Source organism: Ranitomeya variabilis, chromosome 2 (genome assembly GCF_051348905.1).
Source record: "Ranitomeya variabilis isolate aRanVar5 chromosome 2, aRanVar5.hap1, whole genome shotgun sequence".
NCBI lineage: Eukaryota > Metazoa > Chordata > Amphibia > Anura > Dendrobatidae > Ranitomeya > Ranitomeya variabilis.
The window spans coordinates 894,899,439-894,915,517 of record NC_135233.1 but is presented as its reverse complement, the minus strand read 5'-3'; the positions used below and the strand labels follow the sequence as shown (position 1 = coordinate 894,915,517).

The window sequence follows — 16,079 nt, the reverse complement described above, 5'->3', positions numbered from 1 at the left end:
GGCGATCGCTTTTCCAGGTGGACATGGTTTGTTCCCGCCATTGCAAGTTTAGTCCACATTTAACAATGCTATTGTAATAAGAACAGGAATGCTGATTGTTGCGGTTGGTGCATATGTCAAAATCCTCTCTACAGAAGACATTGCTCTGAGTTATATGTAATGTGCAGCAGGATGTTTTTCACAAGAAACTGGAATGTATACGTAAAAAGAAAGATATTCATAAAAACAACTCCATTGTCTACGTAAATTCAGCAATTGACAATAAGGGTTTACTGAGTGTCAGTGGTCGTTTAAACAAGGCCAAGTTGGAGGATGTCGAAAAGAATCCTTTAATTATTCCTGGCTGTTTATAGATTACCACTCAGATACGGTATTACCACAAAAAGATAAATCAAGGCAGACATTTCTGTGAAGGTGCTTTTAAGAGCTGTGCGCCTTTGGACGGTGGGAGCAAAGATACAGGCTTCCCATTTAATTCATCTTTGTGTTCATTGTTGAAAGACCAGAGGAAAACTGCAACAACAGATGTCTGATTTACCTGCTGATAGGACAAGCAAAGAGCCACCATTTACCCACATTGGTTTGGATGTTTTTGGCCTATGAGAATTCTGCACATGTTGATCCAGAGGCGAACATGCAGAGTAAACGATGGGCAGTGTTGTTCACATGCACGAGTGTATGAGCGATACACATAGAAGTGATAGAATCCCATGGATTCCTCCAGTTTTATCAACACCTTAATACGATCGCTGGCCATCAGAGGACCAGTAAAGCAATGGAGATCTGATCGTGGAACCAACTTCATAGGTGCCTGTGGAGAATTACAATTGAATTGAACACCAGTCCAGGACTTCTTGGCAAATAATGGTTGTTTGTGGGTCTGCAACCCTCCTCACGTTTCCCATATGGACAGATTATGGGAAGGAATGATGGCCATAATTGAAGTCTATGATTGACTCAAACCTTTCAAGACTCAATGAGGAGACCTTGACGTCTTTCTTAGCTGAAGTGTTTGCTATTGTGAACTAAAGACCTCTTGTTCCTTTATCTATGGATCCATAATCTAGTGCTATCCATGCTCCAGCAACTCTCAACACTCAGAAACATGGAACTGTTCCTAGCCCATTTGAAGACTCTGTCCGGTAACAAATATCAGAGACTTTGGAAACATGTACAGCATGTGTCCAACATTTTCTGTAGTAGATGGAAGAGGGAGTACCTTACTCTCCTCCAAGGATGAAGAAAATGTCAACAAGTTAAACCGAGCTTACAAGTAGATCTTGTAAGCTCGGACCAGAAGGTGGAAAGTAAAGCATGGCCTATAGGACTTCTATCAAAAACATTTCCAAGTGGAAATGGTAAGGTGCGCAAAGGAGAAGTGAAAGTTATCAAGCAGGATGGCTCCAAATCTTTCATTACGTTTATATCGGAAGCTATTTTACTGAAACCGGTTGAGTATTCTCCATCCAGCCAGAAGGACCTTTCAGACCCCTTAAGACGCTCATCTGACTGCTCTGGAACTTGAACCATTGGCTCACAATGGAGTTGGAGTCACTGGCCTAGTACGGCTTATCCAATCCGAAGATGGGCTATCCATTGAATTATTCCAGGAACTTTTTATAGATCTTTATCTACCTCGTTCATACGTTAATGTTATTATTGTTTTGCATGCATTGTTTTTGTCTTTCAGGTTGAGGTATCCTTCAGTGAACTTCAGGAAAACGCCTCCCCTTCAAGACTGTTAATTTAGTGAAAGCCAGGGATTTGATGGGGAGTGTGCTGTTCAGCTATTGGTGACCTTTGCCTAATGTGATGTCCTAATTTATTCATTTATCCTATATAGATATGATGGTTACAGTGTTGTCCTTTTGCTGCCGTCTACAGGCTATTGTTATTATATACTGTACATTCATGTTCTGAAGCTGTAATTCCCACAATGCCTCTCTCTATTTACAACTCCTATCTTGTTTCTTCACATCCTTTCTGGTGGTCAGTGCCGTCTTGGCAGCACGTGCATCAGGACTGAAGGGAGGTGTGAGAATTCCCCGTAGCACCATTAAATCCATTATCCACAGATTAAAAGCACATTGTATCACAATCTGCCAAGAGAGAGCATCCCACCAAACTCTCAGCCCGGGCAAGAAGGGCATTAATCAGAGAGGTAGTATAGAGACCAAAGGTAACCCTGAAGAAGCTGTCGAGTTCCCAAGCAGAGACTCGAGTATCTGATCATGAAACCACAATAAGCCGTAAACTCCATAGAGGTGGCCTTTATGGAAGAGTGGGCAGTAAAAAGCTTAACTTACACACACAAATTGTAAGGATTGTTTTGAGTTTGCCAAAGGACGTGCGAGACTCCCAAATGTATGGAGGAAGGTTCTGTGGTCAGATAAAACCAAAATTGAACTTTTTGGCCACCATGGTAAACGATATGTCTGGCGCAAAACCAACACCGCTCATTACCCCAAGAACATATTCCCATAGTGAAACATGTTGGTAGCAGCATCATAATGTGGAGTTGTCTTTTGATGACAGGAAAAATGGTCTGAGTCGAGGGGAAGATGGATGGTGCAAAATACATGGATATTCTTAAGCAAAACCTTTTTGTCAGTGATTTTCAGACTTGGACGGAGGTTTACTTTCTAGCAAGACAATCACTCAAAGCATGCTGCTAAAGTAAGGGTACCGTCACACAGTGCCATTTTGATCGCTACGACGGTACGATTCGTGACGTTCTAGCGATATCCATACGATATCGCAGTGTCTGACACGCAGCAGCGATCAGGGACCCTGCTGAGAATCGTACGTCGTAGCAGATCGTATGGAACTTTCTTTCGTCGCTTGATCACCCGCTGACATCGCTGGATCGTTGTGTGTGTGTGACAGCGATCCAGCGATGTGTTCGCTTGTAACCAGGGTAAACATCGGGTAACTAAGCGCAGGGCCGCGCTTAGTAACCCGATGTTTACCGTGGTTACCAGCGTAAACGTAAAAAAAAAAAACAGTACATACTCACATTCCGGTGTCTGTCCTCCGGCGTCTCAGCTTCTCTGCACTGTGAGCGCCGGCAAGCCGGAAAGCGAGCACAGCGGTGACGCGGTGACGTCACCGCTGTGCTTTCCGGCTATGGCGCTTACACAGTGGAGAGAAGCAGAACGCCGGGGGACAGACACCGGAATGTAAGTATGTACTGTTTGTTTTTTTTTTTACGTTTACGCTGGTAACCAGGGTAAACATCGGGTTACTAAGCGCGGCCCTGCGCTTAGTAACCCGATGTTTACCCTGGTTACCCGGGGACTTCGGCATCGCTCCAGCGCCGTGATTGCAACGTGTGACCGCAGTCTACGACGCTGGAGCGATAATCATACGATGCTACGACGTCACGAATCGTGCCGTCGTAGCGATGTAAATGGTACTGTGTGACGGTACCCTAACACTCGAGTTTAAGGGGAATCGTGTAAACATTTTTGTTGCCTAGTCAAAGCTCAGACCTTAATCCAATTGAGTCTCTGTGGTCAGACTTGAAGATTGCTTTTCACCAGAGGAAACCATCTAAGTAGCTGGAGCAGTTTTGCCTTCAGGAATGGGCAAAAATCCCAGTGTGCAACAATTATAGTGGAACACTCAGGAACTTCTTGGCTTGAGACAAATGAGTCAACTGAACAAGAGTACGATTAACAAGTCTGTATTACACAAATAGGCGTAGGTGCAGGAAGTGAGCAACAGTTCAAGAACACACAGCGAGAAACTAGAAGTAATTCATATGCAGTACTGCTGCAAAGTCTCTTGGGAGAGGCAAACACTAGGGAATGCTGATCAGAAGACCCAGTTAACAATAGAGCTGGCAGTCTCTGAATAAGAGTCCCAAAAACAGTGCAGAGCTGTGTGCCTCTTAGGAAGTCCAGAACAGTAAAAAATACTGCCACTGTACACAGACAAAATTAGCTGAAGCAGGCCAAGCTTACGTGTCCTAAGCAGGCAGGCTGAGGCAGATGAAGAGAGCACAAACACAGCTTGTTGCAAGCACCATTGAGAGCTGGAGAAGTTTGCTGGAAGGGATGAACTGGATTCTATGGAGAGGAGCAGTCTCCTGCAGCACAGAGCCAGGGATTCAAGGGGATTCAAGCAGAATACACAAGCATTGACTGGAAGGCAAACTAGGGTTATAAAGACAGGGAAGGCAGATCACATGAGCAGGAGCGAGGCAGCAGATGCCATCTTGAAAAAGGGCTATAAAGCACCAAAGAGCCACAGGGAATCCAGAGTCCTGACATTACTCCCTCCTTAACAGCGGCCTCACAACGATCCTAGACCTGATTTCTCAGGGTATTGTTGATGGAACGGAGTAATCTTCTGCGGGGCACAGATGTTGGCCACGGGTTCCCAAGAGTCCTCCTCAGATGGATACCCCTGCCATCTTATAAGATACTGAAGTCGATTACTAGCGGATCCTGGAATCAATGATTTCCTCCACCAAGAATTGCTCCTGCCCATCTACCAGTACAGGTTGTGGAGGGGTCACCACGTGTCACTGGAAGTAATTGGGTGAGACAGGCTTCAAGAGAAAGACATGAAATACTGGTGTACCTTCATAGTCCTCGGAAGCTTTAGACCGCAGGCCACAGAACTTACGATACCGCTGATCTTGAAAGGACCGATGAACTTCTATCCCACTTTCTGTGAAGGAATGTTCAATCTTAGATTTTTAGTGGATAATCGCACTGAGTCTCCTAACTTGAACATGGGTGCCAGCTTCCAGAATCTATCAGCCGATCTCTTGTAACGTTCCTGAGCTGAAGTTAATGATTCTTTTAAGGATTGCAGATTCTCCCTCAAAGCAGTTAACCTCTCTTCCACTGCCGGAACATCCATCGGAGATCTAGGAAAGATGCTCGGATTATAACCTACATTATCGAAGAAAGGCGTTGCCCTAGTGGAGGCATTCTGAGAATTATTGTAGGAGAATTCCGCTAAAAGAAGTAGCTCCAACCAATCATCCTGAAGAGGGCAGATGTAGCGTCGTAGATATTGCCCCAAAGTCTGATTGGATCGCTCGGTCTGACCATTCATCTGAGGGTGATATGCGGAAGAAAGACCGACATTAATATTAAGCGCAGAACAAAACCCCTTCCAGAATATTGAGGTGAATTGTTCTCCACGGTCAGAGATAACTTCATCTGGGATCCCATGCAGCCGAAAAATATTCTGTATCACTAAGTTCACAGTCTCCTTAGCCAGGGTGGATTGATTTAAATCACGCCGATTTAAATCATGATTTAAATCACGATTTAAATCAAAAGATTTTTTTCTATTTAAATCGGATCGATTTAAATCATGATTTTAATCATGATTTAAATCACTGATTTAAATCAAAAGGGTTTTTTTAATATAAATCACGATTAAAATGAGAAGTGAGAGCAGTGCGCATGTGCGCCCATAGTTACACGGACGAAACTAGGGGCAACGATCTAACGCCAGGGTGAGGGGGGGACCCCAAAGTAAGTAAAAATCTTTTTTGTTTTACTATATGGCAATAGGTAGGTGTTTAAAAGCAGCATGTCTTAATTGTATAAACTATTAATAGCCTCCACATTTTGTTCATACTGCCCCTTTAATTCCACACTTCTAGCTTGGTTTCACTTTTGGTTTAGTTTCTTTTTCCATTCAGTTGACATGCCCAAACTTGTTGGATAGTCAGCAGTACTTGGCTGTAGTAACAATCAAACTTCATAAGTGATCTGTGTGAGCCATGGCAGGTCGTAAGAGAGACCCTATTTGGGTTCATTTTGTTGAGATGCCAGCAGCAGATCTTGGAAAGAAAGGTGCAAGAGCAAAGTGCAAATACTGTCAAAAGGATATCCAAGGACTTGTTTGCCGTTTGAAATCACATTATGAAAACTGCAACCAGAAGGGAAATGAAGATGTTGATAGTGAAGTGTTTCTTTGGTCATCTTCATCACCGCACTTCTCATGATGTTGCCTCATTCACGCCACCAGGCCTTGCATCTCTTTGTTGCATCGATTGCATTTTGCACGCATGCCTGCCTTACCGATAGGCGAAGGAGCTTCATTAAAATATTCCCAAACTGGGTCTCTTTTACGGCCTGCTGCCATTATAAGGAAAGAATGTAATAAACCTCAGATCGTACACACAAACAGATCCAGACTTGTCTGTCTGTGGCTATGCTGCAGTATTGTGCTCAAAGTTTCACTTTCATTTTTTTGTCTGCTTGCCCTTCTTCCTCAAAACACTTAGATTCACATTCTTCTTGTGTTGTGCAGATCTATTCCACTCCAAACAATCAAACATATTGTCTAACTTCTTGGACTTGGCACTGAAGGGGTTGATTCTGTATTCATAGGTTTGTAGAACAATAGGATTAAGGTCTTTTTCTCAACTCTGTTCATGTTGTAACATTTTTGCCATGAAGAAGAGGCTGGGACCTCTGCGGATTCAAATTCAGTTTTGAGAACTGCGTAAGTAAAGCGAGCGTCTGTGATAATATAGGAGAGAAACTGCCCACTAATCCTACAGAAACCTCTGGAAGAGCATGGCATTGTGAATGTTACACATATACAGCCTTTATTCTACTGAGTTAAACAACTCAGCTTTATCTCATGATGGAAGAACCTTTGGCTGGTAAAATATTTTCCTCAAAAAGCAGTTTATTGAAAAAAATCCGATTTAAATCAAAAAAATCCGATTTTTTTTAATTTTTTTTTAAAAACATTGATTTTTATCCACCCTGTCCTTAGCCGAGGGGAGGCAGGCAGAATGAACAAAATTAGCAGCCTTAGTCAGACGATCGACCACCACTAGGATCGTATTCATGCCACCAGATGTAGGAACATCCACAATGAAGTCCATAGAGATTGACCCCCACGGACGAGATGGAACTGGTAGTGGTTAAAGTAGACCCATAGGAGAAGCACGTGGAGTCTTATAACGAGCTCATACCTTGCAAGAGAGAACATAATCCTTAGTATCCTTCAGGCAAGTTGGCCACCAGAAAAATCGGTTCAGGAATTCTTGTATTCTGTACCCCCCTTTGACCAACCAACTTGGAGTCATGTACCAACTTGAGGATCTGCAGACATACGGCCTCAGGAATGTAGATACGTCGGTCACGGACCCACAAGCCTCCCTTAAGGACAAGATTGAGATCCACAGGCGGGTTAGCAAGAAATACATCATCACCATAAGCCTCCTTGATCTCCGTACACAGGTCTGGATCATTGATTATTCCGATGAAGTTGGCATCCGATAACTTAGTCTTGGGTGGGGACCCAGGTTCGGAATCCGCAGAATAGATTCAGGACAAAGCATCAGCCTTCCCATTACGAGAACCTGGATGGTACAATATAACAAAATTTTAAATTGGTTTAAAAAGTTCTACCAAGCCTGACATGGAGACAGATGTTTAGCAGATCTGAGGAATTCTACATTGCGATGATCAGTCAGCACTACGATCTGTTGTGCGGCCCCTTGCAGATAGTGCATCCATTCCTTAAAGGCCGCAGTTATCGCCAGAAGTTCCTTGTCTCCCACATCGTAATTCCTAACTGCATGGGTAAGTCTACAGGAGAAGAAAGCACAAGGATGTAACAGAGTCTTCTCTCCAGTTCTTTGAGAGAGAATGAGCGTTGGGAGCCAATCAGAAGCATCCACTTCTACAATGAAAAGAAGTGCTGGGTCCGGATGAATCAAAATTGGAGCTGAAGTGAAACATGACTTGAGCCAATCAAAAGCTTCCTAAGACTTGTGAACACCACTTAAAGGTCCCCGCTGCGGTCCGGGTCCGATGGGCGTCGCAGTACGGTCCAGCGCCTCCTATCTTCATCAAATGACGTCCTCTTCTTGTCCTCTTGCCGCGGCGCAGGTGTACTTTGCCCTGTTGAGGGCAGAGCAAAGTACTGCAGTGCGCAGGCGGCGGGCCTCTCTGACCTTTTCCTGTGCACTGCAGTACTTTGCTTTGCCCTCAATAGGGCAGACAAAGTGTGCCGGAGCCGCGGCAAGAAGACAAGAGGACGTCATCTGATGTAGATAGGAGGCGCTGGACCGGACCGCAGCGGGGACCGCCCCTGGGTGGGTATAATAAAACCTTTATTTCTCATCTTTCAGGTTACATCGGGGGCTTATCTACAGCATTACAGAATGCTGTAGATAAGCCCCCTGATGCCGGTTACCGCAGCTCATATATACGATTTTGGGGGTGACAGACTCCCTGTAAAAGATCTCTCCTTAGAGAAGAGATGGGATGGACAATCTCTAAAAAATTTCAAATGAAAAGTCTATAAAAATTTGCATTTGATTTGCGTTTGATCTTCCTTAACGTTCTTGGGCACCAGTTAATCAAGGATTGCTTGAATCTTACCGGATTCCATGTTTAGCCCCTGGAGAGATGAGCTAACCTAAGAATTGGATCTCAGAACGATGAAGCTCACACTTCTCCAGCTTAATATAAAGATTGTTCGCTTGCAAACACTTCAAAACCAATTTGACGTGTTCTTGATGCTCCTGTAAGAGTCAGAAAAAAATTAGAATGTCGTCCAGATAGATAACTAACTTGGCCAGTAAATCTCTAAACATATCATTTGCAAGATGTTGAAAAGTTGCAGGGGTATTGCACAGCCCAAAAGGAATCACCAAGTATTCAAAATGTTCATACCGACATCTGAATGCCGTCTTCCATTCATCACCAGGACGGATATGTATCAGATTATGGGCCCCTCGAAGATCCAATTTAGAGAATACTTTGGCTTAATAGATTCTTTCCAATAATTCTGGATTCAATGGCAAGGGATACCAATTCCGGATGGTCATCTTAGGGAGTTCCCAATAATCGATATAGGGTCTTGGGGTCCCAGCCTTCTTTTTTACAGAAAAGATAGGCACCCCTGCCGATGAGGAAGGAGGACGTATAAAGCCCTTGGCCAAATTTTCATCAATATACTCCTTCAAAGCTTGGAGCTCAGGAGCTGCCAATGGATATACGTCACTGAAAGGAATAGCTGCTCCTGGAAGCAATTCAATAGGACAATCATGATGCCTATGTGGAGGAAGCTGATCTGCTTTCTTCATATGACCGATTTCATAGAATTCCTTATACACAGAAGGTAAAGTGAATACCGGTTCAGGAGGTTCCGAATCAAGGGACTTCGGAACAGTTTCCGTTAATGCTGAATCACTCCTTATTGGAAATGAAATTTCTTTGGTCTCCCAGTTGATAGTTGGATTCTGTGAAAGCAGCCAAGGAATGCCTAGAATCACAGGAAAATAAGAGATTAATAAAAAGAAAGCTGCTCCTGATGGTCTGGCTCCAACAAAATGGCAAGAGGTATGGTCTCCTGATCAACAGGCCCAGAGATTAAAGGTGACACATCTACCGTCTCCATGGCAATTGGAGAGGCTCTATGCTGAATCTCTATTCCATGTTCCTTGGCAAATGCAATATCCATAAAATTACCCCCTGCCTCAGTCGATCATGGCTGCACTAGAGATCCACTGTCCAGAACACAAGATCTTAATTGGGAGTGAACAGTGAGAGTCCTTTTCCTTCTGCTCCCTGGAAGGAGTAGTCATAGACAGAGAATGAAATACAGCATTCAAAGGTAGACTAAATTCGGAGACATCCGATTCCTCATCGGATATCTCATCCCCCTACTGTTGCTAACACCTTGTTAGGCTGCTTGGGACAGTTGATTAGGAAGTGGTCAGATTGGCCGCAATAGAAGCATAGCCTTACCCAGAGGCAGCACTCCCGGTGTTCATTACTCTCATGCCTCTGTCTCCCGAGTTCTTTTACCTGCAGGTTCCTTGTGAGGAAGGGAAAAGTTAGACATACGATTAAATATCGCCAATTTCTCCTATCTACGCTCAGTAAGGCGAATGTCTATGCGTACACAATGTTGAATAAACATTTCTAGCTCGCTCTTGTGGTGACTCAGAACGGGATAGCTCATCCTTTCTAATGCTAGACAGACCTCTCCTGAAAATAGGCAGTTGAGCATAACAATCCCAATTAGTATCCACTAGCCTTCTAAAATCAGTGGCGTATTCAATAACTGAACATTTACTCTGGCGTAAAGAGAGTAAGGAGGTCTCAGCAGTGGCGCGGCGTTTAGGGTCATCAAACATTAATGCCAAAGCTGCCAAAAAATCATCCAATACATTTAGATGTGGATCACGTGACTCAATCATCGGATTCACCCAGGCGATTGCTCATGATGTCAATAACATGATGATACATAGCACCTTAGATCGATCGGTGTGAAAGCCGTCGGCGTGCACATCAAAATACAACATCCACTGATTTACAAAACCACAAAATTTGTCGCGATCGCCTTTGTATCGCAATGGTGGCAACTTAGGTGGACTGGCTGCCTTCGGTTGCCCAGGGGGTAAGGCCACGTGTGTCGCCATCTGAGCACTTAAGTCCTGAAAGGCCTGTCTATACTAATCTGCTTTCCTGAGCGGCCATTCCAGTACTTAGATCCTGCAGAGTCTGTCCAAACACCTACTGATTACGTTCCACACCTCCTAACTTGCTCTGTAGACCGTCCACATCTTCTTGCAGATATCTAATCGTGGCAAACAACTGTTCAATTTTAGGCTCCGCAGCCATTGTCTCAGCAGATTCCTTGTGTGGCTTGTGTATCCTGTAACAATTATAGTGGAACACTCAGGAACCTCTTGGCTTGAGACAAATGAGTCAACTGAACAAGAGTACAATTAACAAGCCTGCATTACACAAATAGACGTAGGTGCAACAAGTGAGCCACAGTTCAAGAAAACACAGCAAACGGGGAGAAGCTAGAAGTAGGTCATATTCAGTACTGCTGCAAAGTCTCTTGGGAGAGGCACACACTGACTAGGGAATGCTGATCAGAAGACCCATTTCACAACAGGGCTGGCAGTCTCTGAATATGAGTCCCAAAAACATTGCAGAGCTGTGAGCCTCTTAGGAAGTCCAGAACAGTCAAATATACGGCCACTGCACAGACAAAATTAGCTGAAGCAGGCCGAGCTTAGGTGTCCTAAGCAGGCAGGCTGAGGCAGATAAACAGAGCACAAACACAGCTTCTTGAAAGCACCACTGAGAGCTGGAGAGGTTTGCTGGAAGGGCTGAACCGGATCTATTGGAGAGGAGCAGTCTTTTGCAGCACAGAGCCAGGGATTCAAGCAGAATACACAAGCATGGACAGGTTTATAAAGACAGGGAAGGCGGATCACATGAGCAGGAGCGAGGCAGCAGACGCCATCTTGAAAAAGGGCTATAAAGCACCAAAGATGAACAGGGAAACCAGAGTCCTGACACAGTGGTAAGATGTGGAAAGCTCATAGAGACTTATCTAAAGCGACTTATAGCTGTAATTGACGCAAAAGGAGACTGTATAAAGTAATGATTTTAGGGATGAATTGTTATACACCCTGAATTTTTCAGCTATTTTGTCCTATTTGTTGTTTGCTTCACAATAAAAAGAAAACTAAATGTAGACCGTTATATGCATGTTATTTACATGAAGTGTTCCAAAAAAAACACCCCCCCAATAACCACACAAACACACACAACAAGCAGTGAAATTCCAGGTTGTGAAGTAGCAAAACACGAAAAATGCCGTGGGGGAAGTACTTTTACAAGCCACTGTGGTGGTGATATCAAGCTCCATCTTCACTCTTTTCCCCATAGTATTGACACCCAGAAACCCCATTACGAGTATGATCACAGCCAAAGCTTTCTGATAGAAATCCCACCGAGGCAGCGGATTCCCACCTTTGCTATTCTCGCATCAAACACTCCCAGTATTCTGTTCCAAGGCCAGTATATGTAGATCCAACTCTGCTCTTCCGTGTGGGGCTGCTTACAAAACTCACTATCTGGAGAGCTGCTTTTTATAACTGTTTGCTAGACCTGCTGCGAATGTGTGACTTGCATCTATCTGCCAGCTTGATACATCACAGCCTGCGGACCATATATTGTCCCCAAGCCACAACTTGGGAACCCTTGCTCTATATTTACCAGTTAGCTGAGAACCGTCCTGTAGCAAATAATGACATACTGATATTATTAGCAGTTTCTCCTATTTTACTCAGTGGAGAAGTGAGGTTCCTCAGTGAGTCATGGTAATCTCCCCCAAAAAGCAATGAGGGAAAATATCTTGTGGTGTATGTCGGATCCATAAAGCTTGTGTGCAAAGGCACGGTGAGGTACCATATGGTCATCGTTGTCTTATTTGGGATCTGTTTTGCATAGATCCTAAATACTTTCATGTGCAAGAAGCCTTACTAAGGAATGTGACATGTAGCCTCTTCGTATTCAAAGAGTTACATCGTAATTAGAAATTAGAATTATCAATAAGTCTTTACCCGATCGGCCTCCTTTTTTTTTTTTTTTTTCTCTTAGGTATGATGCCGCCATTGACTTATTCACACGATCATGTGCTGGGTACTGTGTTGCCACTTTTATCCTTGGAATAGGTGATCGTCACAACAGTAACATTATGGTGAAAGACAATGGGCAAGTACGTTGCAACCTAATGTATGTTTACTTTTCCATTTTATCACCCCATAACTTCTGTTTTTGTGTGTGTGTGTGTGTGTGTGTGTGTGTGTGTGTGTGTGTTTTTGTTGTTTTTGTTTTAATCCTTTAAAACAATACAGGAGGTAGTTCTAACTGCATTGATGTCTTCTAAGTTGGGTTGTTTTAATGCTGAGCACAGATATGTTAAGTAATGAAGGACTGGTTATATAGATGTTACTTTTTAAATAGTTATTCAACTACTAATTTAACTCCTTTCATTTGTCCTAACTCTTCCTAACTTAGGCTAAGTTCACATTTGCGTTCGGGGGCTTTGCGGAGGGCTGTGTATGTCCTTCGTTAAGTCCAGCCCATTTCTGCATGTGTCCTGCTTACCTATCTTTATCATTGGGTGCGCAGAACGTGCGAATGCGTTGTTTTGATGTGCTCACTGACCGCACGGGAACGCAAGAAGTTGTTTTGTGCGGACGGTGGGCACGTCAAAATGACACATCCGCATGTCCTGCGTACCCAATGTTAAAGATAGATACGCAGGACGCATGCGGAAGTAGGCTGGACTTAACGGAGGACATACACAGCCCTCCGCAAAGCCCCCGAACGCAAATGTGAACCCGGCCTAAAACTTTTCTAATACATTTTTATTACGGTACCTGGCCTTCTCCTTTAAAGGGAACCTGTCACACCCAAAATGGAAGGTGAGCTAAGCCCAGATGAGCTAATGCTGTAGATAAGGCCCCGATGTATCCTAAAAGATGAGAAACAGAGGTTAGATTATACTCACCCAGGGGCGGTCCCGGTATGATGGGCGTCGCGGTCCGGTTCGGGGCCTCCCATCTTCTTACAATGTCGTCCTTTTCATGTCTTCACGCTGCGGCTCCGGCGTACTTTGTCTGCCCTGTTGAGGGCAGAGCAAAGTACTGCAGTGCGCAGGCGCCGGGAAAGGTCAGAGAGGGCCTGCGCACTGCAGTACTTTGCTCTGCCATCAACAGGGCAGACAAAGTACGCCTGCGCCTGAGAGTGAAGACCAGAAGAGGACATCATCTGATGAAGATAGGAGGCACCGGACCGCCCCTGGGTGAGTATAATCTAACCTCTTTTTCTCATCTTTCAGGATACATCGGGGGCTTATCTACAGCATTACAGAATGCTGTAGATCAGCCCCTGATGCCAGTGGGCTTAGCTCACCTTTCATTTTGGGGGTGAAGGGTTCCCTTTTAGCTCATCTCTCGGTGTGTCATATAGCTTTCTGTTTTGATTTTTGACTCTGCTACTTCTTATTTGGAGACAGGAATCGGGACGAAGTGAGCAGGGCGCGTCCCTGTTGGAGACGGGGCTAGGTCTGACAGCAATCTGAGTTTGCATGGTCAAATCAGACTTCACTCAGCTCTGTGCTTGAATGCTGCGTTGAAGTGCTGTCCGTTCAGCTGAAAAGCTCTATGTGCAGTAGAAAGTATATCCTGGCTTGTCAGCTGAAGGCATGGCACTTCAAAGCAGCATGCAGGCAGAGGAGAGTGAAGCCTGATGTGAGCTAATTCATGCATGGTGCCGACTGACTCTGCCGATGCTTTAGGCCATGTGCACACGTTCAGTATTTTTCGCGGTTTTTTTCGCGTTTTTTCGCTATAAAAACGTGATAAAAACCGCAAAAAACAGCTTACATATGCCTCCCATTATTTTCCTTGTTTTCCGCATTTCTTGTGCAAATGTTGTATTTTTTTCCGCAAAAAAATCGCATCGCGGAAAAAAAAGCAACATGTTCATTAAATTTGCGGAATTGCGGGGATTCCGCACACCTGGGAATGCATTGATCTGCTTACTTTCCGCATGGGGCTGTGCCCACCATGCGGGAAGTAAGCAGATCATGTGCGGTTGGTACCCAGGGTGGAGGAGAGGAGACTCTCCTCCACGGACTGGGCACCATATAATTGGTAAAAAAAAAAAGAATTAAAATAAAAAATAGTCATATACTCACCTTCGATGGCCCCCGGAGTCTTCCCGCCTCTCATCGGTGCATGCTGCCGCTTCCGTTCCTATAGATGGTGTGTGTGAAGGACCTTCGATGACGTCGTGGTCACATGACCGCGATGACGTCACGTGACCGCGACGTCATGGAAGGTCCTGCACACACACACCATCTATAGGAACGGAAGCCGCTGAGGAGATCGGCTGTCTGCAGGTGAGTATAACCATTTTTTTTATATTTTTTTTATTATTTTTAAACATTCTATCTTTTACTATTGATGCTGCATAGGCAGCATCTATAGTAAAAAGTTGGTCACACTTGTCAAACACTATGTTTGACAAGTGTGACCAACCTGTCAATCAGTTTTCCATGCGATGCTACAGATCGCTTGGAAAACTTTAGCATTCTGCAAGCTAATTACGCTTGCAAAATGCTAAAAAAAACGGGAAAAAAACGCAAAAAAAAAAATGCGGATTTCTTGCAGAAAATTTCCGGTTTTCTTCAGGAAATTTCTGCAAGAAATCCTGACGTGTGCACATACCCTTAAAGTGCTGTGAGTCCAGCTGATAAGCCCTGTAATATACTTTCTAATAACAAACAACACATTTCAGGGCATGTCATCTGAAAGGATGGTACTTCACTCTCCTCTCTGCCTGGATAATGCTTTGAAATCTGATTTGCGCATGTGTGCTCAGACTTCTGTCACTCATGGAGACGTACACCTGCCCCCACCAGTGACACGCCCTGCTCTTTTTGTCCGATTCCTGTCCCCAGATAAGAAGTCGCAGAGCCAGAATCAAAACAAAGATATATGACCCAGAGAGAGATGAGCTTACAGGAGCAGGGCACATAATGAAAGTGTATTAGAAAAGTGTGTTATTTAGGAAGCGTTCGGACAAATGAAGTGGGGCTATATTAGTAGTGGAAAACCTTTTTAAAAAATTTACAATTTTGTTCTTCACATACTAGCGTTTCCCTGTGTTATTAACACTTCTTTCTTTTTTTGGTCAGCTATTTCACATAGATTTTGGGCACTTTCTAGACCACAAGAAGAAAAAATTTGGTTACAAGCGAGAGCGAGTACCATTTGTCTTAACCCAGGACTTCTTAATTGTGATCAGTAAGGGAATTCAGGAGTGCACAAAGACCAGGGACTTTGAAAGGTAAGCTATGAAGATGAGCTGTAGAAAGAAGATATTGGGGATATGTTCACACTGGACAGTTTATGCTGCATGACTTGACTCCCACAAAAATGTGCATCCAATAGAAATTGATCAGTGAAGTCCTTTAAAAGGAAACATGAAAGCCAGATTACATTTTGGAAGTGGAAGGTCTGATGACTGCACTCTGACCGAGGTCCAGTACTAATCATAGTCTCTACTAAACGTACAGAGTCCTATACAGAGGAAAGTGGCACTGGCTGGATCCCTGTAGGCACTTCAAGCAGCTGATTGGCAAAGAAGACAAGAGTCAGACGCTGGGACAAGGCCATCAATTTTAAAGCACTTAAAGGGAATCTGTCACCCCCAAAATCGATGGTGAGGTAAGCCGCATCGAGTGTGAGGTAAGCCCCCGAT

The 16,079-nt window shown here is 44.1% G+C and overlaps 1 protein-coding gene across 6 annotated transcripts in view; it reads left to right on the top strand.

Moving 5' to 3' along the window:
- PIK3CA (phosphatidylinositol-4,5-bisphosphate 3-kinase catalytic subunit alpha) overlaps window positions 1-16,079 on the top strand; it is a 95,266-nt gene that overhangs the window by 76,682 nt on the left and 2,505 nt on the right. For all 6 annotated transcript variants that reach the window (XM_077290495.1, XM_077290494.1, XM_077290489.1 and 3 more), the window contains 2 exons: window positions 12,405-12,522; window positions 15,514-15,665. In XM_077290495.1, coding sequence (XP_077146610.1) covers window positions 12,405-12,522; window positions 15,514-15,665 — 270 coding nt within the window. The remainder of the gene's footprint in view (window positions 1-12,404; window positions 12,523-15,513; window positions 15,666-16,079) is intronic.